The sequence below is a fragment of the Syngnathus scovelli genome, chromosome 8 (genome assembly GCF_024217435.2).
Source record: "Syngnathus scovelli strain Florida chromosome 8, RoL_Ssco_1.2, whole genome shotgun sequence".
Lineage (NCBI taxonomy): Eukaryota > Metazoa > Chordata > Actinopteri > Syngnathiformes > Syngnathidae > Syngnathus > Syngnathus scovelli.
The window spans coordinates 13035690-13053025 of NC_090854.1; the positions used below are offsets into that span (position 1 = coordinate 13035690).

The following is a 17336-nucleotide window of genomic DNA, read 5'->3' on the forward strand; positions in this document are numbered from 1 at the left end:
CGAGCGCTCGTGCCCGGCCTTGCCGTGCACTCGGCTCGAATCTCTGACGTGAGTGTGACGTTAATGAGGTGGGTATCAATTTGTCATGGCGGAGGGGGCGGGGGAGAGGAAGAGGCGGTGGCTGCGTACGAGGAGGAGGAGTTCCCTCCCTGTTCGAGTACCGAGAGAATCACTCAGCCACATTCCGGCGGATAGCACCGGTGCACAGGCGCAGAGCAGAGCCGCACCAAATCACCTCAAACGGGCGCGGAGGAGAAATTGCTCCCGGTTTGTTTTTCCAGCGACGCAGCGATCAATTTTTGCTGGCTTTCTTCTATTTGAGAAGAACCCCAGGAGATTTATGTACACTTTGTAAGGTAAGCCTAACATTTGGGATATTTTATATTTTCACATACAATCATTTTAATGTGACGGAGTCACGCTCGCAGGTTTAGAGGTTAATCCATTTCTATTAATTTTAAATACAATATAATATTATATGCTGTTTCGTCTTGGGCAACAAATAACTAACAACTAACAAACATATGGACTAACATATACATGTAGTATCACTTGTGAGAATACCGCATTGTTAGAATACAAGCGGGAAACCCCAAAATAATAAAAATACATATAAATACTAAAAACATTGTACGGCTTCAATTTGATTAAAATGATGCAGATTTAGTGCAGAGAGGAGCATGTGCGACTCATTGGCCACACACACTGTGCGCTTTTCTAGAAAACACGCATGAATGCTGAGCCTTTCATAAATCACTAAATCAATTAAAAATAAAATCATACTTCGTGTTGTCTACTACTACTACTACTACTACTACTTGTACGTTTATCATTTTAATTAGACTGCAAAGTGAAGAACTCATTGAAGCCTTTTGCAACAAAAGAAAATACATCCATTCTTTTAAGTTGAGTTCAAAGACTGCAAGGTGGAGAGAAGCTCAGTAGCCTTTTGCAAAAGAATGTAATACATGCATTCTTTTAAGTTTAGTTCAAAGACTAAACTGCAAGGTGATGAAGAACTCAGTAGGCTTTTGCAAAAAATGTAGTACATCCATTCTTTTAAGTTTAGTTCAAAAATGTGTTGTGTATGCAAATTGTATTGATGAGGGTGTTTGTGTTGAATAGAAACAACTTTTATGTTATCTTGCCCCATAGTGTACTGTAAATCCACTCCATTCATTTAACAATTTTCTATACATCTTGTCCTCATTGCATCTGTTAACATCCAAGTAACACTGAACTCTCGTATTTTAGCCCGCTAGCCTCATCCCATACCCTGCCAGCATTGGTGCACCATGGTGATCATGTCAGACAACAGCCGGGGGCTCCAGCCCAGCCCAGGGCCCCAGGGCAGGCCCCTGCAGGTGGGCTTCTACGAGATCATCCGCACCCTGGGTAAAGGCAACTTTGCTGTGGTGAAACTGGCAAGGCATAAAGTCACCAAAACCCAGGTTGGTGGATGTATTCTTCTCATACATGCATTTACATTGCTTCGTTTGTGAAATCCAAAATCCTAATTGAACTGTGAATAATTTTCTTAGGTGGCCATAAAGATTATTGACAAAACCCGACTGAACCCGTCTAATTTGGAGAAAATCTACAGAGAAGTGCAAATTATGAAGTTGCTCAACCATCCTCACATCATAAAACTCTATCAGGTGAGTTTACCTTTACATTATATGTGTGTGTGTTGGTAGGTGGGTGCCGTGTTACTTTTGGAAAATAATTATGTTCTACCTTCCGAGAAAGTCTCAGAAGTGCAGGAAGTGGCTTCATGTTTCAAGTGCGAGCAATGCGGAACTAGTGGCAACAATGCATGCCTCAAATTGTTTATTTTTTGTAGTTGTAATTAAAATGCTCGTACGATTGGGAGGGTCACATTGATTGACGGCGCTTAGTGTTAAGTCCAATTAGAGTTCTCTTCAACCAAATGCAATGTGTCTGAGCATCACGTGAAGGCTTTCCCTCGCTAATTGAATTGAAGAATTAAAGTAGAGAGAATCCTCTAAGCTGGCTTTGCGTGACAGGTGCTTGGGAAATGCAACACACCAGCATGTAAACAAACTTTCTTTGTTTTCCTTATTGCCTTTTGCTGGGTTTTTTTGCTACTTAATTTGGAGGATTATTAATTAAAGGGTCCCAGTTGTAAGCAGCTCAGCAATCCTAAATTGTCTCTTTGTTGTTGATATTAAGGGCCTAAAGGGTTAAATTAAAAAAAATCTAGAAACTCTGGAATTGTTCTTTAATAAATGTGTCTCATACATATTAAAGAGACAAGGTAAAAAACATTTTCTAAATTACATGTTTAATTAAATCCTGTTTTTTTTTCTTACTGATATTTTTATTTAGCCTTTTGTGACCCTTTTCACATTTCACAGTTTTTGATCATAAAAATTTGATTTTGCGTTTCAACTATAAGGGATTTTATTAATCCGAATCCTGCTAAGAGACAGACGTGCTTATTGTAGAAGGGAATTCTAACAGTTACATAAATTGTGCAGCTGTAACTCGCATTGGTTTCACACCTAATTGGTTCGGTCAAGAGGGAAAAGCTGGTTTCATGGCTTTATTCAGAATGTGGGTGATGAATCAGCATTCCTAATCGAGTTCCAGTCAGTTCTGATACAAGCGCACCATGTCGGTAGCCTTTGACCTTACACCACCACGCACGTCTTCTCCGAGGACCCTTGACGTGCCCCAGTGCAATGACGTCAGCTCCACCTCCACAAGTGCTGCGCTATCTCACTGATAAAGACTCAGAGGAAGAATCCGGAATTCAAAGTCTAGCATGTCCAAGTTTTCCGCTGCATTTTGTTATTTATTGAAAATGCCATTTGTTGTGCAACGTTCACCCTCAGCTGATGTGGCCCTCCCCAGAGAGCTCTCTGGATAAATAATGGCGTTCTCTTAAAAAACTGGAAAGATCCGGAAGGGCGTCTTTCCAGTCTGGCTTGTCAGCTGGCTGGTGATGACCACATTGTCGGGCCATGTGAGAGGCTGTTTGAAACCGCTTGGAGCGTTTCGTAGAAATCAAACCCCTCTTCTTTAGTTCACACCAAAGAATGCCTAAGGAACTTATTGACTATTTCAATTTCCCACTTGGGTTTATTAATGGTGTTTTTCTTACACCATTCCTGTTTTTCTTTAGGTCATGGAGACCAAAGATATGCTGTATATCGTGACAGAGTATGCGAAGAACGGCGAAATGTTTGGTAAGTTCTTCTTGAATATTTGTTATCTCTGAGCAGTTGCCACGGTAACTCAAATTTCTGTATAGTTGAAAAAAAACAACATATTACATTCTATTTATATTTTTAATAGCGCAACATGGGGCAAAAATGCTGTGTTTATTGTGACCTTTTCGACATCATTCGAAGGACAGTTAAAAGTTCCAATTAGTATCATAGTGGTTCAGTTTAGTATCATAGCGATTCATTGGAGTCATCAATGACTCCTTTTCAAAGTCATCAAAGCACAAAAATGTAAATGTGGAAGGCAGGAGAACATTTGTTCCCTAAAATGTGCCTTTTTGACTAATGAACAAAAACAAATGATGCGCAAAGTACACGATGTTCGGATTGGCATATTGGGGGTGATTTAATCATCTGGGAATTTCAATAACAAGCGACCTTTACTTAAAAATCATCCTTCTCTTCTTTCCAGATCACCTGACCACAAACGGCCGCATGAACGAAACAGAAGCGCGGAAGAAGTTTTGGCAGATTCTCACGGCAGTCGACTACTGTCACCGGCACCACATCGTCCACCGTGACCTCAAAACTGAGAACCTGTTGCTCGACGCTAACATGAACATCAAACTGGCCGGTACGTCCCCTAAGACCTCTTGTTTCCTTCACGTTATTTCCAATTGTTTCATGCTAAGCATCTCGTGAAGAGAGCCTCGTAATTCCTGCACCGTAAGTGTGATAACGCTGCGTTCGCTGACCGCAGTTACGTCAGCACATGTAGAGAACATGGAGTTCCAGGCACAGGCGAGTGATGTAATCCGGTCCACAAACAAGCTGGGTTCAGTGGCCTTAAGAACAAAAAACGAGTATTGTTCTCATAACTGTTTGTACAAAGATGGAAGAGTACAATTGTCTAAGATGTCTTTGATAAGTTTGAAGAATTAAACCTCTTGAGATAAAATGAGTCAACTCCTGATTGGTTGATTCACTGACTAAAATGTACGTTTTGTACTTGGATACAGAAATAAATCGAGTTGATAAATAAATGAGGACATTTGAATTGCTATTTTAAAATTATATATTTGTATCATTATTTGGATCCAGAGTGCAGCAATTCCAATTAAATTATCACTTTTTTTGTGTGTGTTGGTAGACTTTGGATTCGGTAACTTCTACAATGCAGGGGAGCCCCTGTCGACATGGTGTGGCAGCCCCCCGTACGCAGCACCTGAAGTTTTTGAAGGCAAAGAGTATGAAGGACCTCAATTGGACATTTGGGTAAGTTCTTAGTCTGGAAAATAGAAACTAGACTCCAAATATCTTTTGTTCTAATCTTGATGATTGTGTATTTCTTCCTGGCAGAGCCTCGGTGTGGTGCTCTACGTGCTGGTTTGTGGCTCCCTTCCCTTCGACGGTCCCAGCCTTCCTGCGCTCAGGCAAAGGGTCACTGAGGGACGCTTCAGAATCCCCTTCTTCATGTCCCAAGGTAGCTTTGAATTACCACCACAATGCAATCAGTCCTGGTTTTAATTCCCAAACAATTTCTCCAGACTGTGAAAACCTCATTCGCAAGATGCTGGTGGTGGACCCAGCAAAGAGGATCAGCGTGGCCCAGATCAAGCAGCACCGCTGGATGCTGGCGGACCCCACGGCAGCCCACCAGACCTTGAGCCACTCTCTGACAGATTACAACTCCAACCTTGGGGACTATAGTGAACCTGTGCTGGGGATCATGAACACCCTTGGGATCGACCGCCAGAGGACCATCGAGGTGAGCGATTTCAAACTACCCAGCGCAATCAATATACAACAAAATATATCAAATAAGTAGAAGAACTAAGAATAAATTGCAGACAGGAAGAAGCTAACTTGACTGTTTCATCTCAAGTCTTTACAGAGCAGTAGCTACAATCACTTCTCAGCCATCTACTACCTGCTACTGGAGAGGGTCAAAGAGCATCGCAACCAGCAGCTGAGCCGTCAGTGCGGAAGCTGGAACCAAAGGCAGAGGAGCATCTCCGACACCACCGGAGCAGAGGTGAGTTTTCTTCCCACTCTTACGAGAAACGTTGGGATTTCATCGGTGTCGCTGATGGAGGTTCTCCGATTGGAAGCAGGTCATCCTGAAGGCAGAGAACTTGAGAACAGCAGCATTCTCCATTCCAACCAAAAGTGTTCCTCCAATCTACTCGGAGATGGAATGCGATCAAGGTGGATTGTTCCAGGTAAATATCAATAATAAGAGGACACGGATTGTGATCAACATTTTCACCACTAAAAGTGTATCTAAATTGATCTTATCTTCTCCAGCGCATTGTCTTCCCGGTGGAGGCCAGCTTCAACAGGCTGCTGTGGAACCGTTCCATTTCCCCTAACAGCCTGCTGGAGACGAGCATCAGCGAGGAGGTGCGGCCCCGCGACCTGGAGGAAGAGGAGGCGGCGCAGAGCGTTGGTCCGCTGCTGCCCCCCACCACCACCTCACGCCGGCACACTCTGGCCGAGGTGTCCGCACGCTTTCACCAGTGCAACCCTCCATGTAAGCAATTCTCCCAAGGTTGCTGAAATGCAGAACGAGTTTACACTTTTGATATTAATTTCTTTCTATGCCATCTTTCTAACAGGTATTGTTGTCAGTCCCTCGGACGGCGCATCTTCTGACAGTTGCCTGAAGTCGTCCTCCAGTCCCACCGCCCCTCTGCAGGCTCCCATGGGTGGCAACGTGTCAACACCTCCTTCCTGCGGTGCTAAAGAGGGGGGCCTCCTGCCTGCTGGCGCCCCCCTGGCCCTCTCCTCACACCTCCTGCCCCAAATCCAGGGCAGCCTTCCTGCAGCCAGTTTCCAGGAGGGTCGCAGGGCCTCTGACACCTCCCTGACACAAGGTACCATAAGCGAACATTCAAACGGGGTCATTTTTTTCCCTTTCCCCTGACCGAACCTGATTTTTCTCGTGCCTGAACCTTGTCGGATCACAAGACGGTATTGTGTAACACATTCCCATGCCTCTCTGCAGGCCTCAAAGCTTTCCGGCAGCAGCTGAGGAAAAACACTCGCACCAAAGGGCTCCTGGGATTGAACAAGATCAAGGGTCTGACGAGGCCGGTGGCGTCACCTCCGTCCTCCAACCGGGGCAGCCGAGGGTCCCTGGGCCCCACCCTATCTGAGCACCGCAGCATGCTAGAGGAGGTGCTGCACCAACAACGGTGAGACATAGAAAAAAACGTTTTACGTTTTCCAGACCTTCCCGTTATTGGTCAAAACCGTGTTATCAGGTCAAAGACTCAAACTGCCCTTGTATTATATTTCTCACAGGATGCTCCAAATCCAGCACCAGTCCCACAAAGCTCAGGTCCAGAACACTCCATCAGGACCCACCCAGAATCCTTTGCTGTTTCTGTCCCAGCACCAGTCACCCTCACCTCCGCCATCTTCAGTATTCGCTTCATCTTCTTTATTCGAGGCGCCATCCCACCTACAGAGCAAGCCACTGCCCCCTCCTCAGCCGCTGGGCCTGCCTCGTGGCCTCTGGCAGCATGGCCTGGAGACCACCTCTTTGTCTCCCGTGGCCTCCGCTGCTTACCTCCTGGAGGCCCGTCTACACATCAGCCCGCACCACAACCACCACCACACTGGCCTGCAGCAACAGCCGAGCGCTGTGCAATATCCCACCGCCTGGGCCATGGCCCCGCCATCCGGAGCTGAACCTGACATGCAGGACCTGGTTCTGACGGGTCAGACGCAGTTGAGCAACTGCGTGATGGTCAAGTAGAGAAACAATAGCGCAATGAAGCAAGCTAAGCTTTTGCTATCATATAAGCTATAAGAGCAATAACCAAACTGTGCACAAGGTTACACGAGAAGCAATAACAGACTTTTTCCATGCTGTACGAAAACAGGAAGACACCATCCAACACATGACTGGAGCGAGGGCCAAAACATTTCACTTCCTTATGATCCGCTCCCACTTAGTTCGCCTTTTTTTCCTCTACAGAGACACATTTCACTTAACACAGAACGGCTAATATGTTGGAGGAAACTGTGATTTTTTTTTTTCAAGATGTTTAACCTGTGCAAATGCTGCTTTTTTTTTTTTTTTTTTTTTACCTCAAAAGACTGTGGCACGTTCATCAGTCTACAGTGAAGGAAAATAGTCTTTTATGAATGAGACAAGCACAACTACCTAGCATCCAGGAAGTAGTCAGACCCTCGGCCTCCGCAATACACCATGTGCACTAAAGTATCCATCTACAAGAATACCCCTTTAGTTCTCCTTTGAATCTTAAATAACTCAGCAGTTTTCGGGAAGGCCTCTTATTTGCAGAAGCAAGCTCCATTGATGGAAGAACCCAATCAAACCTCGGACACACTCCAGCTACAACGATGGAAAAGTTAGCGATACTAAAATGAAGACCAACTTAGGAGGCTATTCTGCTCAATGTTTCCACCGGAATGGAAGCAGAAAATTCTGAAAGAAATTCTGCCATCTTGTTAAGGAAATATCAGTCCATCCCGAAAACTGCGGGAACAGTGCAATAATTTCATGGGAAGACGGTTGGCAAATGTATAGGTACGTGTTATGTAACAGACTATATCGAATTTTTTTTTTGTTACCAAAGAGCCGACTAGAATCAGTGATACACACTACTGAGTTGTCCACGTGTAGCATGTTACTCAACCAAAGTGACGTTAAGCTCGGGCGGCCACCAAATCTTAAAGCTGCTTGTCGTAATAGCTTCTGCTGGTACTTTCACAATCTAGCAATATACTGTACCCAGCAACAATGTGTAGAAGCAAGTGAATCAATCTAAAAAATATATATATATAAAAAAAACTGACATACTTTTCATGAATATGTTTTTATTTCAACTTCCATGTTGGAAAAACATTGTAGTGTTGATGTCGCGGGTTGTTTTGCACTCACTACTAACACGTGTGCCTTTTTATCTGAACAAATGTGCAATGTTTGAGCTCCTCTTTGACCTTGTTATGTAAGCAAAAAAACAGGATTGCACATATTTCCTATTGCTGAAATGGCTTCAAGTTGTATTTGTTGTGCAAAAAGAATGGTCCCGAGCGACTGAAACACTACGACTTGATGCAGCGTGACCCTTTTTGATAAAATTTTTGGATAATAAGAAGTATTTCAAGTTTGTTTGTTTTCCTGATTTGTTACTTGACTGGCCGTCTGTGCTTGTGTGTATGAGAATAAGGAAAGATTGTTTATTTATGTGCTATTTATTTGAATAAAGTTCACTTCCTAAATGATCTGTGGTTGAAATTTATTTCATCATTGCGAGTATTTCGTCAGCAGTCTGGTTCATTCAGCCAGGGGTTGTCCAACCATTTGTACCCCTTTTTTTAAAAAAAAATAGAGTGGTCAATATCACTATTAAGTGTCTCTGTGTCCTCATTAAAACTCATCATGAGTATGTACCAGAATAATGAAACTTTACACGTAACACTAGTATGTATTGTAATTTTCATTATGTGTGTAGCTTGTGCTTTGTTACCTTGTCAGTTTGCTTGCATTGTATTTATTCTCTGATTCCTTTCTGCCTTTGTCTGATCGTTACTTGTCTCTCTGTTTCTGTCAGTAGTCACATCCCCAAGTCATGCCCGGTCTTGTCCTAGTTTTTTGTTGTTACTTTGAAACTTGATTCTACCAGCTTCCCTGCACTTAGGGCCTCAACCTTGCAATAATTGGGACACATTATATGGTGTCTCTGTGTATTCCCATTTGTTGTCAAGTGAGTGTTATTTATTTATTTATTTATTTATTTATTTATTTATTTATTTATTTATTTATTTATTTATTTATTTATTTTTATTTTTTATGTATTTATTTAAATAAATATAATATAATTGTATTTATTTGTTTATTTTTATTTTTAATGTATTTATTTAAATAAATATAATAATATAATTGTATTTATTTATTTATTTAGCAGCTCCATGCATCCAGCATGAATACACACAGCTTCGTTTTCATTTAGGAGAAATTCTAAAACTGCCTGGTAACCCAAACTCGGACAGCGCGTGTTGACAAACACATTCCACCGCCACTGCCCACTGTGATCTCATCTGTTGGCCTATTTATATAACATCTTTAGGAATGCATGAAGATGCGGGAATGTCGACAAGTCATGAGGGGCAATCTCACGAGTCATTTACATAACCAGTGGAGGTGTCATCGCAGTGCCAAGTTGAAGTGAGTTGAGTTTTATTTAAGATATCTATAAGCAGTTGTAGTTTGTAGTTTTTTTAAAATGTTTATTTGCTGTTAGTTTCTGTGCATTTAGGTGACATCTAGTTCTTGATGACTAAGGACATCCAACCTAAAATTGTATCTGTATCTATATCTCAAATTGTAACTGTAATATGCGATATGTGTAAAGTCATTTTGACTAGTAATTGTTTTATTTCTAGATATACGATGTGCAATGTCAGTTCACCTGGTGAAGTCAAAAATCCACAATCCACCCAAGGGCCTCCTCTCTCTCGTGAATGTATTATGAGCGCGTTGCATTCTAAAGAATTACAGCTTTTCCTCTCCCTCGGGATGTTTATTTGTTCAAATGTAAGACAACGCCACACCATTATGAAATTTCTCACTTCCCTTTCTGATTTTCTGACTGTTTAAAAAAAGTAGTCACGAGTTATGTTATTTCACACTTGATGCTTGAGCAGGCATGTCACAAAACCAACTTTGGGTCTAAAATCTAAAGTCGTAATAACTTTTTATACTGATGAGTTAAAGCTACCAAAAATCGGTTATCTGATTATTAAGAATATTACATTTACTTCATTTTGACAAATGACAAGCCTATTCAGCTCTTTAGCATTCCAATCTCAACCTGCTGGGTCAAACTAATTAACCCAACCTTGGATAAAAGTAATCCATTATGCTCCAAATCAACAGCTACCCAGTGTTAGGGAAACTACCCGGATTTTTTGAATGAGGATTTGAGCAATTAAAATGTCACTTTTCTAGAAAATGTCCCCTAAATGGAAACTATTTCCCGAGCTGTGTGAACAGAAAGTCCCGCTGAGCTTGTTTGTTGACTTTGCTACGGCCCTCCGCGCACCGCATTCATTCTCTTCCTGTCAAAGAGCTCCATTATGCGGCGTGACGCATGTGTCTCCTTTCCCCCCTCACGTAGGCCCAATTAGCGGCGCACTTATCTGACACGGCTCGATGGCCAACTTCCTGACAATTCTGATTGTGTGAGTTTGTGTTTAGAGCTGATGTTGCATCATTGTTTTCTTAATAGCTCCTTGATGTCTGCAAAATACCGAAAGGCTCACGAATACAGTCATACAATAGTGTCTTAACTTACAGTCCCATCCAAAAGTATTGGAACAGCTTCTATTTCAATTTTTTTTTTTCAATACCGGAGACAACTGGATCAAAAGATGAGTATCGCACAAAAGTTCTGAATTTCAGCTTTTCTTTCTTGGGATGTACAACTGTGTTGAATAACTTTGTTTGAAGCCACCCACTTTTTTAGTGAGTACTGAGCCACTTGAAAACTGCATTGAGCCTGACTTGACTTCACCAAACTGTTTGCTTCATTCATTTCAAATGCTTTATCAAGCATTTACTGCAGCCTCTTTTAGTTCTTCTATGTTTCTGAGAGTTTATCCTCTTCAGGAAGTAAAATGCATGCTCTAGTGCGGTGACTGTCTTGTCCCTTCCGAGACCTTTGACATTTGTTATGTTGGCAGCGTGTCTTAGGTCATTGTTTTGTTGTACAATAAAGCTTTGCCGGATTATTTTGGATGCATACATGCACGTTTATAGTAATTTGCATAGTGTTGTTGACCGTATGTTGCAATGTGCTTGTTAGTCAATCCGAGCGAGCCAATATGATTGCAGCAGTGCTCCTTTCACGAGCTGCTCAGTAAAAAGGTCACAAGCCGTACATATTTGTGTGTCTGTCATATGATATATCAGATACGCAATATTTACATTAGCATCGATACTAATCTATACTATTGATCATTTCAGACGTGTAGGTGTTACTTTTACAAATCATTAACCAATCTAAATTGTCAAAAATGTCTTGTTCTTTTTCACGATGCAATGCTAATGGCCAAACTAAAGATCTATTTTTGAGGTCTCGAGGTTTCGCAGATACGAGGATTCCGGCCGACACCAGCAATATGTGATATCATTAATCAAATTAATTCTTAACAATTTATTATTTAGTCTTCTTAATTATGTCATTTTATTTTTATCAAATATAAATATGAAGAATGTTTTTGACTTGACTCTCCCTTTTGGACAATCATTGTAGTTCAGAGGGCAGGCAGGCCTTTGTCAAGCACAGTGCTCACTTCAGAACAACAAATCAATCATTTTGGGTGCTTTTAACGTTCCCATCTGTCACTAAGTAGTCAACCTACACTTTGGGATGAAGTGCATGCACAGACTTGTAATTAGGACACTGCATACATCAGCTTACTGTAGCACAGTAATGGCAGATCTCTCTCTCACACACACACACACACACTGGGCTGTCATCTGTGAGTGCTATGACGCACGTCGGGCCTCTGTTAATATTGCACAGCAGCTCCATGAGCATTCCTTGACAGGCATTCCTTTCCATTATGGCTGCTGCCCACTCAGCCGAGCAACGGCGTTCCGATTTAGCTCTCCTTCGCAGATTGTCTTTCTACACTCCTGATGGAGCGCTTCACCTTTCATTCGTGTAACTCAAGCCACTGGTAGACAGCTGCGTATTTAACACACGGCCAACTGCTGCCAGCTCATTTTGGGAGACGTGTTTCTCAAAAGCTTCAAACCATCTCAGCTTCAAACTGTCCAGCTTATTGAAAACATATCTGCAGCTATTTATGTATTATATACATTGGCTGGAGATCCATAAGAGAGATTAAATTGGTGCATTTCTTTGGCCTTTGAGACTCACAATTCAAAATCAGAATGCACATTTGAAGTTGTGTGGACTATGTGGAAACATTTTTGAAAGACACCAGCGTCAACATAGACAATGTCATTCACATTTTACTCTTAAAAGGTTAACTTTTGGGTTACGTTTAAATGCATGTTCCTCAAAAGCCATGAATTAACATGTGGTGTGCCCCAGGGCTCAATTTTAGGCCCTTTATTGTTTTATTTAAATATATGCTCCCTTTTGCATTGATTGATTGAACTTATCACACTTGTACGATAAGCATGAATGTTAAAAAGTGAAGAAAAACCTCTATGATACGTTATCGCACGTCGCTAGTTGTGTGTGCTTCTAATTGCATCACGTGACACATGACTTTCAGAAGAGGAAACTCGGGGTCATGGCAGGTGCCTCACTCGACTTACGTTACGATTAAGTGACACCAGAAACCGTCACGCCACATGGTTGTTACGTGAGCATGTATGTGTGTGTGTCTGCAGTGAGGATTAGTAACATAGTGTTGGGAGGCAAATATTTACTTTTTTACTAGCACATTAATGAACACGTTGAAGTAATACTTGCAATGCAATATAGGTTGCCAGTTTTAGGTCCATGTGACTAAAGTGATTCATGAGGAGGATTTGCAATTTTTTTGTTCATCTGCATTGCTCTGCACAAGGTCATCATTACATCATACGTGTAGTGTGCAGAATGTCCATGTTGAAATTGGTTTTGTTCTCCCCTAAGTGTGTCATGTTGGCACAACCGTCCGGAGGACAAAATGACGATGTGCATTGGCAGCAGTGAGCATGAGTGATTTGAGCCAGAACATGTCGTCATGGAGACTCTTTTGGGATTTGTTGAAGTAATTAGGAGTATGTGCCCTGGGATGAGTCTATTTTCTCTTCTTTTTTATTTTCATGTTGGAACTTTTCCCATCAGATCACTGTGACCAAGCTCATGAGTTATTTCCTCCCCAAATTTTCCTACTGAATACCTCAAAGTTTGGAGTTCATTGCTGCCGACGGGCCAAATCCTCCTATGTGAATATTTGGTAAATTTCATAATTTTCCACAACAATACTATTGTGGCCAAAAGACGCACATGTACAAATTACATTCTGGTTAATCCTTGCTGTCTTTTATGGAGCTATTCATTATCTATGGTAGGCGGGAAACTGAAAAACAAAAATGTTGATTATTGTTCTCCAACTTAAAAGTAAACATTGGCAAATTAATTTGAAAAACACAACCAGCCTGCTAAAATAGATGACTGTAGAAATTTGAGAGTATTTACTGTTGAGAGGCTGAAATTCATTGAATGTGGACTATTTCAAATTTAACAAGGTCTATAATATATTAATTGACTGTAAAAATAAGACCAATAAATCTGACAATCAATTAGTTGATGATTAATTATTGCACCTCTAATATATATATAACTTATTGGTCCAGACAATTGTAGTGGTTCTTCTGTCTTACAAGTCTTTCGGGTTTTATTCTAAACACTCACTTGAGTGACCAAATATGGTTCCTTTGCTGGAGCAAGATTAAGATCAATTTCTGATCACTGCTTTATGAGTGATGTTTTGGTTATTTTATTTTATACTCAACACCCGCCGCAGACAAACCCTGTGATCATGATCATACAGGCTGCGATCACGAGTCTGTAAAAAGTGAGCGAGCGAAAACAGCTGGCTGCAGCTCTCACGGCTCTTTGAGCTGGAAAACCCGGTGACCCAGCTGTCTGCATGCATTGACGTAGGAGATGGAGGGGGGGTAATGGGGAGGATAGGGGCTCTCAGGATGGAAAATCCTGACTCACCATAATAATTCTTCAAATCTACAAACGTGTCGCTGCAAGGCTTTGGAGGGTGACACTTTAATGCGACAGTCATAAAACACTGAGGATCCACAATTGCTCTTAATATATATTTGATGCTCTGTCCTCGTGCCTCTGCAAGAACTCCAGATAACATCTGATGTTGATTAAGAAGCAATCGCGGGCCACTTTGTCTGTCCTTTTATTGTCTTATGTCCTTTTATTGTCTTATGTCCTTTTATGTTTTGTCCTGCCTCCAGGGCCGTACATAGGATTTTGAAGCTGGGGGGGTCCAAGTTTACAAAAATAACACTGATCAACAAATTGCATTTTTTTTAAACCGGAGATGCAAGGGAACTTTCTGGATTAAATGTTTGCGCTTATTCTGAAACTATTCTCTTTCAAAGAGCATTATGTCTGACCGCAGTTCCACTAAATATCCATACTCATTACAAACTTGATATCAGACTTTCCTGTTACACAGTTAAAAAGCCAAACCAAGCCACCATTTGAAAAATCATTTTATAAGGACTTACTTGTTAATTTAGTATGGAGGTTGTATGAATACTGTCCTGTGTATGTCGGGTAGCAGTGGCTGTGGACATCTCGGTCATGACACAGCTCTGCGAATGTTGCATAAGCTGGAGCTGTGCAAGGTCATTAACGAACAGGATGGGGGGCGGAGACATGCTGCGGACGTCAATAACCTGCAAAATTTGCAGAGGAGATAGAAAATCACTAAATATGTATTCTTATTCATAATATATATTCATATAATACAGCAGTGGTCATGGGAAAAAAATATTTTATTTTATTTGATCAAAGTGTTTGAGAGAGTAATATAGAGTTCAAAGGTTATTTTCAAACGGCTGCACTCTGCTGAAGGGGATTTTTTTGTGAAGCATAACGACACAACTCACACCCACACAATGATCACACTGTCTACCATGGGTCCAATTCTGCTTTTATCTGTCGGTATTCTCCTCCAGGCAGTCTATCAGTGTCCTTAATCTAAAATAAATAAATAATCCATGTTACTATATGTTGTCTCTGTCTTCCTACAGACCCTGAAAGTGGTTGCGACGGGTTCTGAGCAGCAATGTAAAGATTGCAAAATTTGCAGACTAATTGTTTTTCTTTTAGTTGAAAACTGTCCAACAGTCAGGACAGTTCATTTGCCTCACAGATCTGAGCTTCGGGTTTGAATCTTAGCTCAGGCCCCACTTGTGTGGAATTTCCATATCCTCTTTGTGCTTGCTTACATTTTATACATGTATCTGGCTTCGTGAACAAAAGTCAAACAGGATAGGCCAGTTTTCGCCAAATGGATGTGTGACATCATGGTGACAAGCACTACAAAATGTTTCTTTCCAGTCAGACAGAACGAGAGAGAGAGAGTGGAGCTATTTTCACCTCCTATTGAGCGACCCCCCCACCCCCCACTAATGGACGTGACAATCAAGCGTTATCAGAGCCGCCTCCATGTGACGCAAACTCCCAGACACAGGGTCGTGACTGCAGGTGCCATGGTCGCCCCTCCTCCTCTCAACCTCACCCCCAAGCCCCCTCCCCTCCCCACCTGTGTGGATAGCGGGGACAACATGATTGGACAGTGGGACAAGAGGCCGAGGTGACATAAGCAAAGGCAACAGAGCGCTGACGAACTTCCTGCCTGGAGCTGAGTGCTGTGTGAATGCTGAGGTGACGTTTGTGTCACTTGCAGGGACGTGTCACTCACACACAAGTGTGTATGTGTTTGTGATGTGGGTGGGTAATATCTCCTTGTGTCCTTGTCTCATTCCAAACACAGTGAACCCATTTACATAGTACCACTGAAAGCAACACTACGTCACAACTCCAAATGACAATTGCCTGAGGATTTCAGAGGGAGTTAGAGAAACTAACTCACATGTATAGGGCAGGGGTGTCAAACTCATTTTTTTCGCAGGCCGCATAGCTTCTTAAGGAGGGACATTATGACTGTCAACTCAAATCAGTGTATGAGCACCTCATATTATATACAGTAAAAGCTATAAAACAAACTGACAAATAACTCGTTTTCAAATTAGACGAGTAAAAACTGGTCAAATATTAAAAAAAAAAGATATTATTCAAAGTGAAGACAATTTGCAATTCTAGTAATGACACAAATTTGATGCACACCTTGTCTTTGCGGGCCACATAAAATGATGTGGCGGGCCGTATCTGACCCCCGGGCCATGAATTTGACACCTGTGGTATAGGGAATCTTCAATAGGATTGTTGCTTGTGATAGCTGGCAGTTTTATTTTGTTGATTAGGAATAATTAGGAATAATGTGAGCATCTTAACACTCACTTTGCACATATTGATCAAGCCAAGATGTCATTGCAAAATTGCTGCAATACAAGGCAAATTCTCCAAATTGACTCAAGACTGTTCAAGTCAGGGTTTTTCTGACGTGCAAGTTTCGGGGTAATTTGAGCGGTTCGTAAAACGCATCATCTGCTGATTTTATCTTCAGCCCTCACGAGACTCTTAGCTCCGAGGCGACAACTTCACCAGTTTCCGCGGTTATTCGCAGCGGGCAAAGGAGTGCGTGAAAGGCCGAGAGGGAAGCGGACATGCGTCATCCGTCTGAATTGAATTCGCATATTCTGCTCATCAGCATGCGCGCACGCACACAAGCATAGGGTTTGTGGTCGTCAAATGATTGCACGTGTCTGTCCTCTTCTTTTTTGATGGCGTCAAAGCCCAGTCAAAGTAAACAAGAGCAAGGCCGGGTGTAAAAAAAAAATCACATTCATCCACGATCGTTTTAGACACATCACATTATCTGATTGAGGGATACCGTGTCACAGTGTGAAAGCACCCATTTGTGTCAATTTGACGCTTTCAGCTGAGTCATTTGTTACATTGTAGCTATAGCTGGAGCAGTTCCGAATCAAAGTCTCTAAAATGCCAAATGTATTTTCAAAAATGCAAACGAAAGACACCCTCTGGGGGTGCTTATTAGCAAATGCTCGTATGTGCACATCAAGATATATTTTGTGACTAAGATAGACCTCACCAATCAATCAGAGGAGGGGAAAATGATGACGTAATTGGAGGCCAGCACCCCATGATGTGACTCAGTGCATGTTGCTTGACTGCAAAGTTCTTAGTTTCTATAAAAGGGAAAAGAAGACATGTCATATTTCATTCCTTTTTATCTACCAATCACACATCATTAAAGAGTCATAAGAATTGCAGCATGGCTAAAAAGCATTTTGTTTGATTCCCTGAACCGACAAAGCTACTTACTGCTCAAATGGGTCACTAATGGCGAGTGTTCTGACTATAACTGGACAAATGTCACAAATTAAAATGTGAGTCTTAATACTGTATTAAAACTGACAACCGATGGAGCCTAAAAGGTTATGCAGACAGATGACATACA

General features: G+C 41.8%; 1 protein-coding gene across 1 annotated transcript; it reads left to right on the forward strand.

The window, feature by feature from the left end:
- The first annotated feature begins 183 nt into the window (after positions 1 to 183).
- sik1 (salt-inducible kinase 1) lies at positions 184 to 8450 on the forward strand. The gene is made up of 14 exons (XM_049728222.2): positions 184 to 356; positions 1255 to 1451; positions 1542 to 1658; positions 3149 to 3212; positions 3664 to 3825; positions 4342 to 4466; positions 4551 to 4674; positions 4739 to 4959; positions 5077 to 5226; positions 5303 to 5413; positions 5499 to 5724; positions 5810 to 6067; positions 6199 to 6388; positions 6498 to 8450. The coding sequence occupies exons 2-14, from the start codon at positions 1296 to 1298 to the stop codon at positions 6952 to 6954; spliced, it is 2361 nt and encodes a 786-aa protein (XP_049584179.1). The 5' UTR covers positions 184 to 356; positions 1255 to 1295; the 3' UTR covers positions 6955 to 8450.
- Positions 8451 to 17336: the final 8886 nt, after the last annotated feature.